General features: G+C 35.5%; 1 protein-coding gene across 4 annotated transcripts in view; it reads left to right on the top strand.

Moving 5' to 3' along the window:
- The window catches only part of map4k3a (mitogen-activated protein kinase kinase kinase kinase 3a), a 79,516-nt gene extending 58,252 nt beyond the window's left edge, over positions 1-21,264 (top strand). For 2 of the 4 annotated variants that reach the window (XM_034018290.3, XM_034018293.3), the window contains 19 exons: positions 5,613-5,656; positions 6,706-6,744; positions 7,036-7,083; positions 7,609-7,660; positions 8,614-8,779; positions 10,641-10,762; positions 11,510-11,551; positions 11,783-11,867; positions 12,052-12,131; positions 12,212-12,272; positions 12,577-12,694; positions 12,797-12,855; positions 13,347-13,450; positions 13,541-13,712; positions 14,231-14,299; positions 14,413-14,505; positions 14,766-14,836; positions 15,788-15,843; positions 18,079-21,264. In XM_034018290.3, coding sequence (XP_033874181.1) covers positions 5,613-5,656; positions 6,706-6,744; positions 7,036-7,083; positions 7,609-7,660; positions 8,614-8,779; positions 10,641-10,762; positions 11,510-11,551; positions 11,783-11,867; positions 12,052-12,131; positions 12,212-12,272; positions 12,577-12,694; positions 12,797-12,855; positions 13,347-13,450; positions 13,541-13,712; positions 14,231-14,299; positions 14,413-14,505; positions 14,766-14,836; positions 15,788-15,843; positions 18,079-18,166 — 1,569 coding nt within the window. In that variant the 3' untranslated portion in view covers positions 18,167-21,264. Of the gene's footprint in view, positions 1-5,612; positions 5,657-6,705; positions 6,745-7,035; positions 7,084-7,608; positions 7,661-8,613; positions 8,780-10,640; positions 10,775-11,509; positions 11,552-11,782; positions 11,868-12,051; positions 12,132-12,211; positions 12,273-12,576; positions 12,695-12,796; positions 12,856-13,346; positions 13,451-13,540; positions 13,713-14,230; positions 14,300-14,412; positions 14,506-14,765; positions 14,837-15,787; positions 15,844-18,078 lie in introns of all 4 variants that reach the window. The other 2 variants (XM_034018292.3, XM_059025067.1) reach the window with 2 other exon arrangements.
- Positions 21,265-21,368: the final 104 nt, after the last annotated feature.

The following is a 21,368-nucleotide window of genomic DNA, read 5'->3' as shown; positions in this document are numbered from 1 at the left end:
GTACTCTCAGTGCTCCCTTATATACACACACCTGTGCAGCAGTTTACACCCACTTAATCAATTAAACCCTCCACCACATTCTCACATGTTTTTAAAGTGCTGGTGAATTAACCCTTTAATTCCCCACCACCACTACAAAACACACATATACACAGGCCAGTACCCTCATTCTGCCACAACATGCACAATCCATCAATTTGTGAAACTATTAAAACATGAAGATTGTCAAATATGTTTATAATAGAAATGAAATTCTTATATGAGGTTATTGCTGCAATATTTTAAAATAAAAAAGACTGTAAATCTCATGGCAATGTGTTTATGTATTAATTAAGTATATAATAGAAATAAACATATTTTGTCTTTGCAGAATTTGATGGAGCCTCCTGTAAATATAGTGTGCATTTTGATAGAAAAACAGTACAAAATGCATTAAGTACAGCCTTACGTTTTAACTGTAATGTTACTTTGAACTACTGTACAAAAACTAGGTCTTACAATAAATGTCAGGTGTTTTTTTTAATATTTATTTATTTATACATCCAGAAGATTTACCCATTGAGACTGAGGCCTCATTTACAAGGGGGTCCTGCTAGACAGTAAACAAATATAAGCAACACAGTAACTACATGTATGGTTCAAACTTTGTCCACAGCCTACTAAAAAGAACAACATAAGTAGGATAAGTTAACACATATATAAAAAAATGGCAGAAATATAATTATATAAATTATTAGGAAAAATACAATCATAACAGAAATAAATCAACACAATGGTGACTTACAGTAAATTCTGACTCGTGCAGTGAATTATACTTTAACATCAGTCAGCTAAAAACTAAATTAAAAAAATTGAAATATAAAAAATATTAAGAGCCCAGAACAAACATTACTTACTTAAAAAAAAAAAAAAAATACATTACATATACAACTATATTAAATAACAATCCCAATGGAAATGTTTATACAGACTACAACAATGACACTGTTATATTAATGACATTACTGAGGGTCACACTGAATATGAATTCATAACATTAATAACTGGACCCCACCCCCCCTTCCCATGTTCCATTCTAACTTGTTTCAGTTAATGTCGCCAAATTATATGATCAATTTTTTGGCTAAATGGTAAATGGAGCAGAATTGATGTGATGTGACCTTAACAGGAATGAACATAAACGTCAAGCAGACATTTCAACACCAAATTTAACTATTGCAGCTGCTATTATTATTATTATTATTATTATTATTATTATTTGTTTATTTAACAGGCGCCTTTATCCAAGGCGACTTGTAGGGCATGTGAACTATGCATCAGCTGCAGTCACTTGCAACAGCGTCTCAGCCGAAAGACGGACCACAAGGAGGTTAAGTCACTTGCTCAAGGTCACACAGTGAGTGAGCCAGGATTTGAACTGGAGACCTGGTTACAAGCCCTTTTCTATACATGAGCAGTATACATTTTTCAGTGGATCTAAGGTTTGATACTGTATTTTTTCCAGCTGTTGCATAATGTTTGATCCACTCTGGAGGGGCATTCTTCTACTGAATCAGGCGTCTGGGAGTAAAGCTGCTGACATCCCACATAGAAATGATATATGTGGTTGAAGGCAGGAGCTGACATGTGTCGCATAGAATCCAGCAAATCTTTAGATTGGGATGGGGAGGGCATTTTAGGAAAATACACATTTAGTGCAATTGAATAAGGATAAATATTTATATTAATTTGATAAGGACTTCATCAACAATGAATCAGAATTTAAATTGATCCACATTTGTATTTTCCAAACACCCTGTGTTACTGCAATTGGGCCAATAGATTAGATACATGTTGACAAATCCCACTTTGGATAAGGAGATGGAGTGCATAACTTTGGAAGTGTGTGCTCAAGGTTTATTACAATTTTGGTTTATGGAAACCTTTTTAATTTCAGTTATTTGCAGAAATATGAACTGCCATCCTCTTCTCTCCTTAAAAGCTGCTTTTTTTTTTTTTTTTTTTTTATGGTCTTGTACCAAGTATAATGGTCCTTGTTTTTTACAACTAGGTTTTGATTATTGACACCCTATTTTTCTTTATTTTATATAGTACAACTTTATTTCCACTTATTTCTTCATCCCTGCCACCCTTTTTAGTTATTTATTTTTAATCTCTAATCTGTTTTCCATCCTCAAACATATTGTTGCCACACAGTGAAGTCCTGCATGCCACTAGATAACTAACACAATGTAGGTTTATGACAAATACTGTATGCCACAAGACCAGTATGAAAAAGATAACATAGATTTTAAAAACAAATTAATAGGCTACTTATGTATTTTGTATTTGCGCTGGATTAACTAGACTTCATTCTAATGTGCTTTTTAAATGATGTAGTTTTAAATGTCTATTTTTGCAATGCAGACCTGGAATTGGCTTCTCTGACCTCTAGTTGTCCTTTCTGTTATATTTTTGTAGTCACTTCAGCTTTGAGAAGCCTGACAGCCACTCTTAGCTTTAGAAAAAAAAAAAAAAAAAAGAATGCAGATAAGTGGACCCAGCTTTCAGGGACTGTTTATCTCTTGTGTTGTGCTGGAAAGAGTTAGAGCTCATTTTGCATACATATCATGGTCCTAGAACTGCGGAAATAGATAGGTGCTTAATATTCCACAGCCAGGGAGATAACGCATAATATTAATAGTGTACCTGGACAATGCAAGTCCAAGTATAGCCAAAGCTAATTATAATGGAGACTGTTATACAAGACAGATTTTTTTTTTTTTGGTGACAGACCAAAAAAAAAAAATTAAAAACAATGTCTTGTCCATGGACAAACAAAACGGAAGTTATATACAATTATGTGTGTGTGTGTTAGATGTGTTCAATGCCACCACGGACATGCGTGTCCATGTACGGACAAGTTGCCGATCCCTGGTCATGTTTATTAGACTTGTTATTCCTGTATGATTAATACTGTTTATTCAGTTTCATTTTCATTTATCTAAAACATGTTATACTGTGGATTTGCAGGGGTACTGGAGTAAAAGTACATGCAGATCATTTTAGAGATTGCTTCTCATTAGAGCCCCGTGAAATTCTTTTTATCTTTTTATGATTTTTTCCGTTTTGTTTTTCACAAATTTGGTTAGTTTTATCCGCTAAAATGTTGTTTTATTTAGTTGTATTAGATACACATTAATAAAGTAACTCAAATAGAAGTATATAAAAGTATACATCATTTTTTAACCATATACATAATATATATTAAACATGATCTGCTTTTTTTTTACACCAACATACAGACCTAGCACAGAAAAATTTAGTTCCCATAATTTCTCATTAGCGACAGTAACGGTAACATACATAAAGCCCCGCACTCTTTGAGAATGAACTGTCTATTTACAGTAAATACTATATATATATATATATATATATATATATATATATATATATATATATATATATATATATATATATATATATATATATATATATATATATATATCTACTATTGTGGGGCTGTCATAATTGCACATACAGCAATCTACCCATTAAAAAAACGATAGGATTTGTATTTCAATCCCATTGCACTGAAGCAGTATACAACAAGCTTGTGGTTTCTCAGTATTTAAACATTAAGCAAAGCAGATTCATTCATTTAAATCCATTCAAAACCAAAACAGCATTTGCTCCAGTGCAAAGTTTGCACCACTTGAAGTAAAACAAAGAATTAGCACACTAATACAAAATACAAGCAAACAAGCCATATTTTCCCCCAAAGGAATAAACAGCTAGTGCTTAACGATGGTATCTTTCGACCCATTCCAGACGATGGTTGCAAAATCTGCACATCATTGTTTGGTCACAGTCAGCTGAATACATCCCCTCATAATTAAATTCTTTGCAGTGTTGTTTAATTGTTGTGTGGTTTAGGCATTTTAGAAACAAATGTCTCTTCTCTTCCAACACAATTTGAATTCCAAAAAAATGACTTGGTCCAAATTATACATTTGCGCAAGTGCTAGTCAGAGCTTCCCTTTCCCTTCAGACAGTGTCTATGGTAATGGCTGAGCCTTGACAACTACAATTGCAAGTATTTATTTAAAGCATTTTTTGTATAAACCTCCCAATTTAAAAATGTCATTCTATGTTTGCTTTATAATGATTTTTCGTTTTATATGTTGCATTTCGTTTTATTTCGTACTTGCGAGAAACATGGGGCTCCACTTCTCATTTCATTATCATTGTACCAACCACAGTTTCTCCTGTGACCGTTTTGTTTGCTTTTTTATGGATAAATGGCATGTCAGAAAAAAAGATTTCTAAATAAGAGCTCTAAGAATCATGTCTAATCTCCAAGTACATCCGGTACACCAGAATGCAACCATTAACCTGGCACCTTGCACCTCCACTGCATGCAAGAATTACAACAGTAAGTACCAAATACTGAGTTTTAAAGAGTCACCAGGATATGTGGCTGAACAGAAAGTGATACAAAATCTTAAGAAAAATAATACATTATTTAAGATAAAGCTGATATTTCGTTAACACAAAGGCAGTTTGATTAGTGCTGTAAAACGGAGGTAACACAAGCCATCCAATAATGTTTTTTTTTTATTATAAACAATGACAATTAAAAAATAAAATGCATTACTACAGTAGTTCTTTTTGTGCATGTGTTTTTACTCAGTAGTTCTTTTTGTGCATGTGTTTTTACTCAGTAGTTCTTTTTGTGCATGTGTTTTATTTTGATTTTATTTTCTGACTCTCCAGCGTATTCAATATTCGAAAACCCTTTCATCCCCTTTAATAGCTAATATCACTGTTATGATTAGATTCTGTGGATTGCTATTTTATATACCAGAATATATTTTCTTCCTTAATAACTCAATATGCTTTTTTGTACTTTATTTTATACTTTTTGTACTTTTATTTTAACATTGTGTGATTTTAACCTGTGTGTACTTGCTTCAAATATTCAATACAGATGAGTTTTTTTCATTTAATTTTATACAGCGTGTGCCGTTAGCGTCCTGCTTTTTTTACACACTGCAGACTCACCATACAGCCACGCAGAGCTACAGCGTCGGAGGACAACGTAGCTCTGGGCAGCTTACAGGCAAGCCTGCAGGCACCCGGCCAGGCGACAGGGGTTGCTGGTGTGCGGTGAGCCGAGGACACCCTGATCGACCTAACCTTACCTCCCCCCGGACGGCACTCAGCCAATTGTGCGCCGCCACCACCTGGAAGTTCCCGTCCTCAGTCGGCAAAGGAATAGCCTGGACTCGTACTGGCGACGTCCAGACTATTATGGCGCATCCTGCACTTCACGCGAGTGCTTTTACTGGATGCGCCACTCGGGAGCCCCCAGAGGATTTAAACCTTTTAAAATCAGACGTGCTAAAAAAAATGATCAACTTGATGATAAACATATCTGGAATCTGGAACCAACTCCCTAGTAATGTTGTTGAAGCTGACACCCTGGGATCCTTCAAGAAGCTGCTTGATGAGATTCTGGGATCAATAAGCTACTGCCAACCAAACAAGCAAGATGGGCCGAATGGCCTCCTCTCGTTTGTAACCTTTCTTATGTTCAAACATTTCTTTTTCATTTCTCTCTTTTCTTACAGGATCTTCAGTTAGAATATGGACAAGGGCCCTTTGGAGGAAATAAGTAAGTTAAAATGATGGTAGTTAAAATGATATGTTCTAGGGCCATGTCATGGTGCTAATCGGAACAGCAGTGTATTTGTTCAGGATCTGTATAGATTGATCTATGGCCATTAAGGCTCTCTGCTTCACAGCTCCACCTAGTGTGTTGCTGGAAGGCTCAGAATTGTTGAGGTCTCCCTGTGGGAAACCACTAATCATATCTTTAATACCATTAGCAATGTCTTCCTGCTGGTTTGCTTTGTTTTTCAAATGCTGCGTGATATATTTTTTGATCTGCAGTAATAAGATAAAAAGCAATCTTTGTAATAATAGGCTTGTATCATACCCTGGAGTTTAGTGCTTAGTAATACAGAGGCTAAATGGATTCAACCATTTGGAAGCGGGGTGGGGTAGCTGATGAATTTATCACAACTGCTGCCTAGCATATTCATAAACCCCCCAAAAGTATTATGTTTGCACTGTGGTGAACATTTTTGGTAACTAGTTACACCTCTTATAGTTAAAGCATAATATAGCATTGTTGAGGTAAAGGGAGAAAGAAAGGTGTGGAAGCATGTGTAACCACATTTAAACAAAACATTCTTGGGATTATTGCTCAAAACTGTCCTTTTGAGTCTCATTAAGATACCATGCTTTGAAAGAAATGGGAAGGTTTGTTTAATTTAACATGGAAAGTACAAAAGGAATCTGTTGTAATTCTCGTGCACTTCAAAACATTCATTGAAATGCAGTAAAACAGATGAAGTTAATTAATGCTTCATATACTTGCCTGCCTGTGTAAAATTATAAGGTTCCTTGTGAAACATGCCTAATTCTTTTCCTTGTGCCAATAACGAGATGTTAGTGTTTTCTAATTTATTAGGCTTGACATAATTCTTTCCTTTTTGCCTTCAACTGACAGTTGAAGAGAAATGCAATAATTGAAATATCAGTAACCTGGTATAGGCAAAATTGTTAATTGTGTCATAACTTTTTTTTGTAATGCAAGGTACTTGCTCTCATACGACTTACTTCGATAAACACAATTATTTATTTTTTTTTATATTAAAGGAGCCTTCTGAAATCAGTGGAAGAGGAACTTCACCAGCGGTAAATGCTGTTTTGCTTTCTCTCTTTAAATCCTGAATGTCTGCATTTGTGCTTTATATATTTGGTGCAACCTAACAATGTCCTTTCGCCTTAGTGCTTGTCAAATTGATGTAATAGACAACTAATTTGCTTGGACTGCAACTATTTTGTTTGTACAATAAAATGCTGTATGAAAAGATAAATTTCATTATGGACGGCGCCCTAAGGCAGTGCATGCCAGAATTCTTTTAGCTTAGCTGAAGTATTTACAGACAAATCCACTGAGCCATGGTACCTTGTTCATCTCCTCAGGGGACATGTGGCACATTTAGAGGATGATGATGATGATGAAACTCAACAGTAAGTCTTTTCCGGTTCTTGTTAGCTGTAATCTATATTTGCCCAATCCCAGAGAAAAGGTATTTTTCAATTTCATACACGTCACACTCTGCTTTGCAGGCTTCACCTCTTCCTAGCTTTGTGCATTTACTGCAGCTTGACCAAAATAGCCTTTTTTATTTTTCTGAATCACTGCAACTGTGCCAAGCTGATGTCTGTTGTCGTTTTGTGTTGGCCGTGAGGTCTCTGTGGGCATGTCTCTGTTTTGTTGTGTGATGTTTTTGCTTTGCTGTGATTGTTGAATGCCTCAGTCATTGGCTTGACCTTTTTAAACATGTAGTACAATACAAGTAAAAACAATATCAAGTGTTTTTCTTTTCAAAAAGGAGTAGCTCAATAACCCTGCTTAACGAGCAGTGTTTGTAGCTCCCCATGAATGTTTTCATGCATTTGTTAGCATTTATCTTCTACTGGGTTCACAGATTGTATTGAAGTGTACATTTTTATTGTTACTGACCCCAATAATTTATTTTACATTTTTATTAGCCCCACTATCTCAACTTTGAAACCGAAAGTTCCACCACCACTGCCACCGAAGGTAAGATTTATTTTCACAAATAAATTCATATGCTTTAAAAGGATTTGAGTGAAGACGAAACTAATTTAGTATGTTGTGGTCCACAGCATATATGTGTGTGTGTGTGTTTTATTTATAAATATCCAATGTAGAACACATATCCTTGTTGCTTAACACTTTCATCTAAATGAAGTTGTTTTGGAGAAAGTAGCGTAACAGTGAAATTGTTTAATTTTATACTTGTAGGCTGAAAAGGATTTTATACTATTTATTATTAATGTGATTATATGCATTAATTGAGTTGTTTGTTCTCAGTGCTAATCCAATGTTTTTATTTTTATTGGAGTGCAATCTGGTCTGCTTCTCATGTACTGTACATGCACAGATAAGCAGCTAGTTGCAGAAATTGATCTGTTATAAAATATTCCAGATGCTGTTAGCCCTGTGTTAATGTTTATGGCAGTTGCTTTAAATCCCTTCATTATTTAGTGCACTAATTAACTCTTTAGAGGAGAATAAGGGTTAAATCAACAGCTGTTCAACTTTTGGCACCCTCTGCTGTTTGATGAAATATGTTGCATCTTTTTCTTATTGGCCAGAGTTGGTTAATAGCATTACTGGGTTTTGGCGAGTAAATATAGTAGATATTTCTGCACTGAAAGTCTGATAGGAGCTCTGAATGTTTTTTAAATGCATTATGGCAGTGCCTCGCTTCATTAAAGCTTTTGTTTCCCTTGTATGATTTTAAATGATAATATTTTATTCCCCAAATGTAGTTTTAGTTTCAATTTCTACAAGCTGTATTACTTTTTAAAACCAGCTTGTTGTATTGCATGTTCGTGGCTAAAGAGTTACTCTTGTGCTGCTACAACTATAGATATGGGGAAGATTTCGTTTGCCTTCCACTTATGTCAAATTTTAAGCTTTTATAAAAGGTGAATCTTGTTTCTGTTTGTTTTGTTTTTTTTCCTCAGCCCAAATCTATCTACATCCCCCATGAGAGTCATCATCCTGTTGAGGAAGACAACCAGGGAACCATTAAGCGATGCCCTGCTTCAGAGAGCCCTGCCAGGCCAGCTTCCCATTGTCCTCCCAGGCCCCCTCCTCCCAGGCTCCCCCCACACAAACTCAGCAGCCTAGGTAAGGAAAACAAGCACAATGATTGATTTAATGTTGCATGGATATTTATGACTGTTTGTTTTTATGTACAAATAAGATTTTTTTTTTTTAAATCATGTAACAGTTTCCAAGAAAGACAATATTAAAAAGTGAGACAACTTTTAAATAGTTGGCAAAGTTTTGGTATGTACAGTTGTATGTTCAGTAGGTTAAATAAAATACATTCTTGGTTTGTAATATATTTAACACTTGTCACAGCTATATACATGTATTACACACTTGACTATTTTAATGGCCTTTTTAATGCTTTTTTAACTGAATCCTTTTTGTCTGTTGTAATCTATGTTAATCATGGCATGTTTGCATATGCATAGACTCGCTTTATGTAAAGCAACATCTAAACTCAAAAGCACTTGCAGCTACTGAGAAACCTTCGTCAGTTTGCTGTGACACTATGGAAATAGCTAACTTCGTTTGAGGGTTGAAACAATTAACTTGCCCAGTTGTTACAGAAGACAGCTGGAAAGTTAAAAGGGCTAAGAGCATCACTACATGCTGGCAGCCTGGTCTTGTAACACGTGAACAAAAGTTCACTGCTTTGTAGTGCTATCCCTTTTACTGTATTGTTGGAGACACGCAGCTACATTTTTTAAAAGATCTGCTGATCTTAAGTTGGTTAGCACAATTTTTAGAGGGTATCGGAATCAAGTTCCAAGTGTTTTTTTTAATTTATTTTTATGAGTTCTAGACCCTTATATGGTTGGGTAAACTTGGCTTATCTGTATCTTTAGGACTGCTCATATGTTTATTTACTCCTGTTACTTGTATACTTCTTTTTTTTTTTTTAACCTAAATAGCTACTAGAATATATATATATATATATATATATATATATATATATATATATATATATATATATATATATATATATATATATATATATATATATAATATATATATATATACATATATATACATATATATATATACATATATATACATATATATATATACATACATACATACATACATACATTATATATATATATAAATATAAAAATATGGACTGGAAAGGAGGGCTATAGTAGAAAATTATTGACGCGAGGGAAGACTGTTGTTACCGACATGGGGCTAAATGCCAGGAACCGCGGGCTGAGGGCATTGTACCCTGGAGGCAATAATAGTCTTCCCTCGGATCAATAATTTCCACTATGGCTGAGTCTGCAGTACAATAAGGCAAGGTTGGATAGTAAATACAACTTTATATATTTTGTTTAAATATAGCTGATACAGCAAAAGTAAATAAATAAATAACAGAACATGTTTTTGAAGTTCATACCGTTCGTTAGCAAAGTTTGTCTCTGTCTCCGTCTGGTTTGCCAACTGCTGCATAATCCAGTTTATATCCCGCCCGTCATATTTGTTTAGATCGAGTTGAATTTCAGAAAGTCAGAAAACTGTGACGTTTTAATCACCATTTTAGTGTTTGGAGCATCTTTCTTTTGTAGTATGTGTTGTAATTAATTTTCTGTCAACTCACAGAATCGTTGTTAAGCCATTTTCTCTTGTGAAGAGTGCAGGGGAGAAAGGTGTTCCTTTGAAAAGGGGCGGGATGACAGTGATGTGAACCAATCACATGACAGACGAAGACTATTGACCGGTAGTGTAAAGATGTTGGGGCAATAATTAAATCTATTCTTCCTATGATGAGGTTTTAACCAATCACAGGCCAGGATTACTATTCACTGACGTGTGTGCATATATATATATATATACATACACACATATACATATACATATATATATATACATATATATATATATATATATATATTATAATTCGGCTTTCAGAGTTATTGAGTTTCGTTTGTTTTATTTACAGGCAATGGAGTGAATGCATCACAAATAAATGGAGAACAAGAAGGCTGTCCCCAACAGCCAGGTGCAAAACAAGCTACAATGCCTCCTGCTGTCCCTTTAAGGAAAGACAAGAAGGAGTTACCGGTAACACTAAATGTATACTTCATCTTCATTCATTTAAAAAAAAAAAAAAAAAAAGTATAGCAACTACTAAATGTACTCGAAGCACAAAATTAGTAGAACTCCCATTTTAAACAGTTAAACATTCTGTATGATTAAATCTAAATCTCTGCTACACCCCACGTTAATATTAACTAGACCAGTTGTCAAACTGTTGGGCGGGAGCCCACAGGGGTGGTAGAGGGGGTCAAAAAGGGGTTGGGAACCCATGAACCAGACACTAGAGCGAGGGTTTAACAGATGCTTCCTCTGATTTGACATCTTGTAATTGATTTAAAGGATAGCTACACTCCAAGCTCTGTCAGAATAAGGTTTTGAAAATCAGAAGGCCCTACTTTTTAATCCAAACACGTTTTAAAGTCATGGCTCTACAGCTTGTGCACCGTGTGAGACATTGACGTGAGATGTACTGACTACACAACCTTGACGAAAAAGACCGGTGTTTGGGTTTCATAAACACACTAATTGTCACATCATTGTTCTACTTTCATTTCATAGTTTTAAGACTGCAAACATGCATAGCAAAAACACAAAATCAGTATGGATTTGTTTAAAATGGAGAAAGCTCAAATTGTTACAAAAAAATCTAGTTTTCCCAGTTACAGCAGAATGTTTGTAGGGGTTGTGTTAAATTTTTTTCAAATTATTTTTTTAAATATTCATAGAAGCATATGAATTCATACAATTAACAAAATGTGTATGTCTTTACAGAAACCACTGAGTAATGGTCTGCCACCAACTCCAAAAGTGCATGTAAGTGTAACAAATGTGATTGTTTTTCATAGTCTTTGCAGTATACCCAGTTTATTTTCACCGTACAATAGATTTTTTTTTGTTCTAGCCTTCCATCTATTGGATGAAATTGGAATTGCTTTTACTTAGCTTGTTTGACAGACCAACAGGGGAAGTCATTCTGAAACTATTTCCTGTACTGCAGAATTTTGTGAATGTGCTTAATTTATTTTTTTTCCTTTAATTCTACAGATGGGCGCGTGTTTCTCTAAGGTATTCAATGGGTGTCCATTAAAAGTCCATTGTGCTACATCATGGATAAATCCAGACACCAGAGGTAATTATCCTCTTCAGATCCAGAAAATGTACAATACAAAACGTAATGGCGTAAGACCAGAGAACTGAAAAGTTTATTAATCTGTTGCATTAGATAAGGTAGTTTGTGAAACCAGTTATAAAAATTCCTTTTTCAAAATGGGTGTTCTGTAAATGTAATTTGTCTCTCTCCTTTTTTTTTTCAGACCAGTATTTGATATTTGGTGCAGAAGAAGGCATTTACACCTTAAACTTAAATGAGCTTCATGAGACTTCCATGGAACAGGTGTATATTTAATTTAAAACAAACATTTTTTAAGCATATTTTCCTAACTTACATTTAAGGATGTTTATTTTTTCTTGCAGCTTTTTCCACGAAGGTGTACATGGCTCTATGTAATGAATAATTGTTTACTTTCAATATCTGGTAAGGCTTAATTTAATACTGATTATCAAAATAGTGCAATATATGTATGTATATATTTATATAGTATAGGTTGTGCATATTACGTTATCTGAATTATGTTATACTACTGTATCTGTGATGTGATACCCAATTTATGGGATCTTGGCTGTTTATCTTGTTATATGTTCTATGAATTCAGTAAATTTGTGTGTTTAGAAACAAAATCAAATTGTTTCAATTCTTAACATAAATGATGCAAGGGTAACACGTTTATAAATGTGGAATAACTAGTAAACTTTTTTTCTTTCTTTTTTTTTATTTTTAGGGAAAGCTTCCCAGCTTTACTCTCATAATTTAATAGGTCTTTTTGAATATGCTCGGCAGATGCAGAAATTGCCTGTTGCCATTCCTACACACAAGCTTCCAGACCGAATTCTTCCCAGGTACGCAGAACTGCATTTACCCTGGGGCAGAACTAGGGTGTGACTTCATAGAAATCTGAGATTGTGGTCACTATTTATTTTATTTATTTATTTATTTTTTAGGAAGTTTGCAGTATCCACAAAAATTCCAGACACAAAGGGTTGCCAAAAGTGTTGTGTGGGTAAGTTTAAATCTGATTTTTATGATGCCTAATCTTTTCAGATCCTTTTCTTTCCTGTCTGATTAGCAGTTTATATTCTGTAGGCTCTGTCTGTGCATCAGTTTGATATAAATAGTTTGCCATAATTCACCTTAGCACACAGTTATTATTTTATGTATGAAGCACAAATCTAATTCTACCCTTGGCATGTTTATAATGAGATTGTTGAAGATGCAGGGTATTGGAAACAGAAATTCCTCCTCAACATGTCGTTTGTCAAACCCTTGTGCAGAAATCAATCAACGGAATGAGAAAGAAACTTTCATACATATTAAATTAATTGTACCGTCCTTTGCAAAAGAAAAATTGAATAAACAAGGAATGCTGTCAGAATATGGGCGAATTGTAATTAAGAACATCTCGGGAGAAGTTTTTTTTTGACTACCATGTTGTTGTTATTATTATGCATAAATGGTGTTACAAACTAATCTATTTTTTTTTTGTGCTTGCAGTGAGGAATCCTTACACAGGACACAAATACCTTTGTGGAGCTTTTCAGTCCAGTATTGTTTTATTGGAGTGGGTTGAACCAATGCAGAAGTTTATGCTGATCAAGGTATGTTACAGTTATTTTATTAAGGTTCTTTTGTTTTTTGTTTGTGTTTTTTTTCAAATATTTATTTATTTATTTATTTATTTTTTGTAGAACATAGATTTCCCCTTGCCTTGTCCACTTGAGGTCTTTGAAATGCTGGTTGTTCCTGAGCAAGAGTACCCGTTTATCTGCGTTGCTGTCAGTAAAGGAACAGAGTTCGACCAGGTGGTACGGTTTGAGAACATCAACCCCGCCTCTACCTCCTCATGGTTTACAGAAACAGGTTTGTGTATACAGTGCAAAACTATCATTGGCATACTGCAGAAAAATATTTTGATCTTAATAAATAGAACTGCAGATGTCTGAACTTAGAGTAGTCGGATATAATGCTGAAAGTCCATCCAACACTATACATAGTGAATGTAGAATTCATAATAATTTGGGAAATTTAGCTCCCTTCAGTATTAATCTTAATTGCGTGCTATTTATACACAGTGGCTGTCATCTGCAGCAGTAGTAAGTAAATGAGGGGTCCATACATCTCTTCAGTCATCCATTTTGCACTGCATGGGGGACTTTACTATAAATTAATGTTAATCTTAATCTCATGTTACTAGACTTGTGGTTTCAAAAAATGCCTGGATGACGTGGTACAGTTGGACTTGACTATAATGAATACATAATGAATGAACCCTATAAATGTGGTCAGCAAAACACATTCCCAGCATTGCTCCCAGAAAACATGGGCTGATGAATAAAGTAGTGTTAATGTTAATACTATATATGTATTTTGTTTTACAGATACACCACAATCTTGTGTAATTCATGTCACCCAGCTGGAGAGAGACACAATATTAGTCTGCCTTGATCGTAAGTGTTTGACTGCCTATCTGCTTTTGGAATCAGATTTGTATTTTCTTTGTTATTTAAATACAATTTCTTTTATCTTAACTTTATCAAATTATTTCCTTTATTGCTCTCAGGGTGTATAAAAATAGTGAATTTACAAGGAAGGTTAAAATCCAGCAGAAAGCTGTCCGCAGAGCTAACGTTTAATTTCCAAATTGAGGCAATAGGTAAGTGAACTTCAAAAATAGTTTTCCGTGATATTTTTTTAGGAGTACTCAAACACTATAACCAGGTAATATTTTAGTTGGGGTGTATTTCTTTGAAGGTTAGGGTGACTTGGAACATGGTTCCACACAAAACCAATAGTTGAGAGTTCAGTATGTGGTCCTTCTCACATTTTCATTTTTACATGTATCCTACATTACTACAGTATCCAAAAATATTTTAAATGCTCCAATCACAATATGTAACAAACTGTACTTTTTAGTTTGCCTCCAGGACAGTGTATTGGCATTTTGGAAGCATGGTATGCAAGGAAGAAGCTTCAAGTCAAGCGAGGTAAGTGAACTCTGAATATTATATTATGAAAAATGTGATTGTCACAAGGATATGAAAACTGTGTGTGTAAAGTGTTGTTTTATGGGGGATGTGGAAGGGTGGTGGGTAATTCACTGACACACACGGGAGACAGAAGTTTTAGTTGCAAACACTGCACTGGTGCCCAGTTTTATTATTTCAGACATTTTTCTTATTGCCCACAGAGGGCGCTGTTGTCCGTGGCCTGAGTACCGACAGCGGTACACAGGACCACAGGAATACCAATACTGGTAAAACAGTGAGAAATTGGCTCACTCACAGGTGCTCAAAATAATAATGAAAACAAAAGGCGAAAGAAAAAGGGAAAATAAAACACAGTAATAAAACTACAAAACAAATGTGCTGCTTACGCAGTGCCCGCACTGCCGCTAAGCCGGTCAGAACGAGCCTCTGACTGACACTCAGTTATCCAATACACTGGGGTGGCCAGAGTTTCCCGTACAGCTAAACACGTCCCCTCGGGTACGTAATTATTTATTCTATTTTTTTTTTTAGTTTCTTTCAAGGCAGGCAATCTCACTCAGCCGTGCTTGCCTGTTCTTTGTTTATACTGACGTCTTCCGCCAGCGTCACTGGGTATCCTCTCTCCGGCCACCCAAATGCATAACCAAGCGCAGTACTTATGGGCCAAGCTATCCCCCAAGGCCCGCCTCTCAGCCACTCGGAGGGGGAAAGCCAACACACCCTCTTCCCCATCTCTCAGTGTCATCGCCATGACTGACAGGCAGATCTTGCGAGACTGCTGCCCTCTTCCTGCAGAACCATGGACACACCAGATAGTCAGTACAGATCTCCGCTGTTTACAGGGGGGAAAAAGCATTTTGAGAATTTACAGAAAAGGCACGCACCACAGTATTCACTCTGATTGTTAACTGATTTACTAAGCCTTTTCTATTTCTCTCCAAATACCAGATCACCCAGGAGATTTCTGATAATACAAGAATCTTCAAGCTCTTAGGTTCTGACAGGTGAGCAAAAAGAGAAAATACCAAATAAGGAAAATAGTGAGGTGGAGGAATGTTCCCTCAATGTTCTTCCTGTGGTTCATGGTAAAAGTAGTAGTTTTATTTAACTTTCCTTTACCTTTTTGTAATATCTATCTATCCATCTATCTATATCTATATCTATATCTATATCTATATATATATATATATATATATATATATATTTATATTTATATTTATATTTATATTTATATTTATATTTATTACAGTGCCTTGCAAAAGTATTCAGACCCCTGACCAATTCTCTCATATTACTGAATTACAAATGGTACATTGAAATATCGTTCTGTTTGATATTTTATTTTAAAACACTGAAACTCAAAATCAATTATTGTAAGGTGACATTGGTTTTATGTTGGGAAATATTTTTAAGAAAAATAAAAAACTGAAATATCTTGCTTGCATAAGTATTCAACCCCTGTGCTGTGGAAGCTCCCAGTTTACACCGATGAAAGAAATTGCCCTAACGAGGACACAATTACCTTACCATTGGCCTCCACCTGTGAAACATTAAAGTTGCAGTCACATTTTCTGGATAAAAAAAAACCTTTTGAAGGATCATTGGTCAGGCTGTGAATCTAAAGGAAAATGAAGACCAAAGAGCATTCTACAGAAGTTAGAGATAAAGTAATACAAATGCATAGATTAGGGAAAGGGTACAAAATAATATCAAAGTGTTTGGATATCCCAGTGAGCACAGTTGATCAATAATCACACCACCCAGGCACTGCCAAGAAAAGGCTGTCCCTCAAAACTCCGCGCTCAAACAAGGAGGAGACTTGTGAGAGAAGCCACAGAGAGGCCAACAATCACTTTGAAGGAGCTACAGAGTTCAGTGGCTGGGAGTGGAGTAATGGTGCACCAGTCAACCATATCACGAGCTCTGCATAACACTGGCCTGTATGGGAGGGTGACAAGAAAGAAGCCGTTACTCAAAAAGTACCATCTGAAAGCACGTCTGGAGTTTGCCAGAAAGCATGAGAGTGACCCAGCTGTGATGTGGGAAAAGGTTTTGTGGTCCTAAAACTCCAAGCGCTATATGTGGCGCAAACCTAACACTGCCCATGCCTCAAGACACACCATCCCTACAGTGAAGTATGGTGGTGGCAGCATCATGCTGTGGGGATGCTTCTCATCAGCAGGGACTGGGCATCTTGTTAAAATTGAAGGAAAAATGGATGGAGCAAAATATAGGGAAATACTGCAAGAGAACCTGCTTCAGTCCGCTAAAAAACTGAAGCTTGGGAGGAAATTCACCTTTCAACAGGACAATGATCCCAAGCACAAGGCCAAAGCAACATTGGAGTGGCTCAAGAACAAAAAGGTGAATGTCCTACAGTGGCCCAGTCAAAGTCCTGATCTCAATCCCATTGAGAATCTGTGGCACTATTTGAAAATTGCAGTCCACAAGCGTCGTCCAACCAACCTGAACAACCTGGAGCAAATCCGCCAAGAAGAATGGGCCAAAATCACTCCGACACTGTGTGCAAAGCTGGTACATACTTACCCCAAAAGACTTAAAGCTGTTATTGCAGCGAACAGTGTCTCTACCAAATATTAATGCGTGGGGGTTGAATACTTATGCAAGCAAGATATTTCAGTTTTTTATTTTTCATAAACATATTTCCCAACATAAAACCAATGTCACCTTACAATAATTGATTTTGAGTTTCAGTGTTTTAAAATAAAATATCAAACAGAACGAAATTTCAATGTACCATTTGTAATTCATTAATATGAGAGAATTGGTCAGGGGTCTGAATACTTTTGCAAGGCACTGTGTGTGTGTGTATATGTGTGTGTGTATATATATATATATATATATATATATATATATATGCATACAGTTATTCTGAGTAGTTGTTAGTGCTGTTGCTCATATTTTTTTAATGTGACCTGGGGAAATGCTTTTCACTTCTTTTAAGTTATTCAATAAATTGCTGGGGTTTTAATTTCTCTTGCAGTTCCCCGTTCCAGTTAGTGCATTTCCATGGTTACCTTAAATCATTTCTTGAATAACACTTTTTCATAAAAACTGATTTATTAAACACCAAATATTACATGTATGACAGATATATCTGACTATTCACGTATATATGTTTAATCACTGACGACTTGTTAATTCTTGTTATATATATATACATATATATATATATATATATATATTTATTATATAATTTTTTATTTTTTTATTTATAGAGTGGTGGTGTTGGAAAGCAGGCCTACCGACAACCCTGCAGCCAACAGCAATCTGTATATCTTGGCAGGACATGAAAACAGTTACTGATTCCTTTTGCATGGCAAGAAGCAATGAACGTCAAATAGAATGGAGTCAGACAGACACTACTGCTTCAGCATCTATGAATGCTTGGAATTTTACTACAGCTGCGTTTTTCAGGTTGCTTTGGATTCCGTTTTTATATTTATTGTGGCATGTAAGAAAGAAGCAGAGGACATTTTAATTAAGTGTTGCCACCACTTCTAGTATCTTCCGTTTACCACACAAGTGCTTAATTTGCTTATATGTAATCTTTGTACATAAGTAGTATTTTTTGGAACAAGTTACTTCATGTGATTGAAGTTGTACACTAAGACTTAATGTAGATAGTACTGCATACTTGTTGTACAGGTGTCCTAACTACAGATGTAAAGGAGTGAGTGATGCAAATAGTAAATGGGGTACTACTTTAAGGGCTTGTCGGGGGTTCACTTTGGGTACAGCTTTAAAGTATTCAGCAGTAAAGAATAGCAATGTGCCTATCGTACTAACACTGATGTATTTATCATGTGATCTAGTGCTTCAAATACAAATCTTTTAACCATGTATGTTTTATTCCAAGCCATTATTTAATTGCTTGTGTTTTTAATGCTGCGGCATATACACTGGTGTTTTAAATTTGCACAAAAGTGTATATATATATATATATATATATATATATATATATATATATATATATATATATATACAGACACAGTGGCTCTCAAAAGTATTCACCCCCCTTGGACTTTTGCACATTTTATTGTGTTACAACATGGAATCAAAATTGATTTAATTAGGAGTTTTTGCCACTGATCAACACAAAAAAAGTCCACAATGTCAAAGTGAAAAATAAAATCTACAAATTGTTCTAAATTAATTACAAATACAAAACAGAAAATAATTGATTGATTAAGTATTCACCCCCTTGAGTTAATATTTGGTAGAGGCACCTTTGGCAGCAATTACAGCCATGAGTCTATTTGGAAAAGTCTCTACCAGCTTTCCACATCTGGACACTGCAGTTTTTGCCCATTCTTCTTTGCAAAATTGCTCAAGCTCTGTCAAGTTGGATGGTGACCTTTGGTGAACCAGCAATTTTCAGCTCTTTCCATATATTCTCAATTGGATTGAGGTACAGGCTTTGACTGGGCCACTCCAGGACATTGACCTTTTTTTTTTTTTTTAAGCCACTCCAGTGTGGCTTTGGCTGTATGTTTGGGGTCATTGTCCTGCTGGAAGATGAATCTTCTCCCAAGTCCCAGGTCTCTTTGCAGACTTCAGCAGGTTTTCCTCCAGGATTTCTCTGTACTTTGCTGCATCCATTTTGCCCTCTATTTTCACGAGCTTTCCTGGCCCTGACGCAGAGAAGCATCCTCATAGCATGATGCTGCCACCACCATGCTTCATGATAGGGATGGTGTTCTCAGGATGATGTGCGGTGTTAGGCTTGCGCCAAACATAGCGCTTAGCGTTGAGGCCAAAAAGCTCTATTTTGGTCTCATCAGACCTTAGAATCTTCTTCCACTTGGTCTCAGAGTCTCCCACATGCCTTCTGGCAAACTCTAGCCGAGATTTGATGTGAGTTTTTTTCAACAATGGCTTTCTTTTTGCCACTCTCCCATAAAGGCCAGTTTTGTGAAGTACCCTGGCTATTGTTGCCGTATGCACAGTGTCTCCCAGCTCAGTCGTGGAAGACTGTAACTCCTTTAGAGTTGCCATAGGCCTCTTGGTGGCCTCCTTGACTAGTGCCCTTCTCGCCCAGATACTCAGTTTTTGAGGACGGCCTGTTCTAGACAGATTCACAGTTGTGCCATATTCTCTCCATTTCTTAATAATGGACTTTACTGTGCTCCGGGGGATATTCAATGCCTTGGAAATGTTCTTATATCCTACCCCTGATTGGTGCTTTTTTATTCCGGATTTGCTTTGAATGTTCCTTTGTCTTCATGATGTAGTTTTTGTTAGGAAATGTACTAACCAACTGTGGGAACTCCCAGAGACAGGTGTATTTAACCTGAAATCATGTGAAACACCTTAATTGCACACAGGTGGACTCCATTCAACTAATTATGTGACTTCTAAAGACAACTGGTTGCACCAGAGTTTATTTAGGTGTGTCATAGCAAAGGGGGTGAATACTTATGCAATCAATTATTTTCTGTTTTATATTTGTAATTAATTTAGAACAATTTGTAGATTTTATTTTTCACTTTGACATTATGGACTTTTTTTTGTGTTGACCAGTGGCAAAAACTCCTAATTAAATCCATTTTGATTCCATGTTGTAACACAATAAAATGTGGAAAAGTCCAAGGGGGGTGAATTATATATATATATATATATATATATATATATATATATATATATATATATATATAAATAAAATAAATAAATAATTTACTCATGTAGGCAAGCTGTGACTGGGGATTGCATTTATAGTTTTAGACTAGAAAAATAATGGTCTTCAGACTGTTGAAAGAGAGGAGCAAACCAGTTTGACTTAGAAACTGACATGAATCAATGTTTGAAACTTAAACATTTCATTTTTATTTTTTTCCAGTAGATTTTAGAAAGGTTTGTCAAATTGCCCTGTGACGTGAACTGTACAGCGGGCATCCAGTGATACTGTTCTATAACTTTTGTCGTCTTAATTGTGCAGAACATGTTTATGTAATACTTCACAAAGCATTTCAGAATATTTTGACTTACAGACCACTCTTAAAGGAGAAACCAACATTCCTTACTTTTGGTTGTAGCTTAAAGTTTTGAGCTTATCTGATGTATGTTTTAAAATGGTATGCCAAAATGTTTTTTTCAATTAAAGATACAGTCAACTAATGGCTAAATGTTATTGGGTGTTTCTACCTCGTACAAAGCTGTATGAAATACTACGCATCAAGGGAGCATCTGGTGGTGGATTGATTTAATGTTTTCTACTTGGTAGTAAAATGCACACTAAGGTGTTTTTTTTATTATTATTATTATTGTATCCAATATCCACAGCCTAAAGGTGGATCTAGTAATTATGAACAAACTTTTTTTCTTGTCTGCAACATTAACATAGTAACACTATCATATGAATTGCATTATGTATATACTGTAAAATAAAATCCATTGGTTTTACATACTGTACTTCTTGGTCCCTTCTTTCATTTCTTATTTACGGAATCAGTATTATAGTTTCAATCTCCAAGGGACTAGTGGCAGTGCAGTAAAATATGTGCTTCAG

The sequence above is a fragment of the Acipenser ruthenus genome, chromosome 6 (assembly GCF_902713425.1).
Source record: "Acipenser ruthenus chromosome 6, fAciRut3.2 maternal haplotype, whole genome shotgun sequence".
NCBI classification, from domain to species: Eukaryota; Metazoa; Chordata; class Actinopteri; order Acipenseriformes; family Acipenseridae; genus Acipenser; species Acipenser ruthenus.
This window is presented reverse-complemented; position numbering and strand designations above follow the sequence as displayed.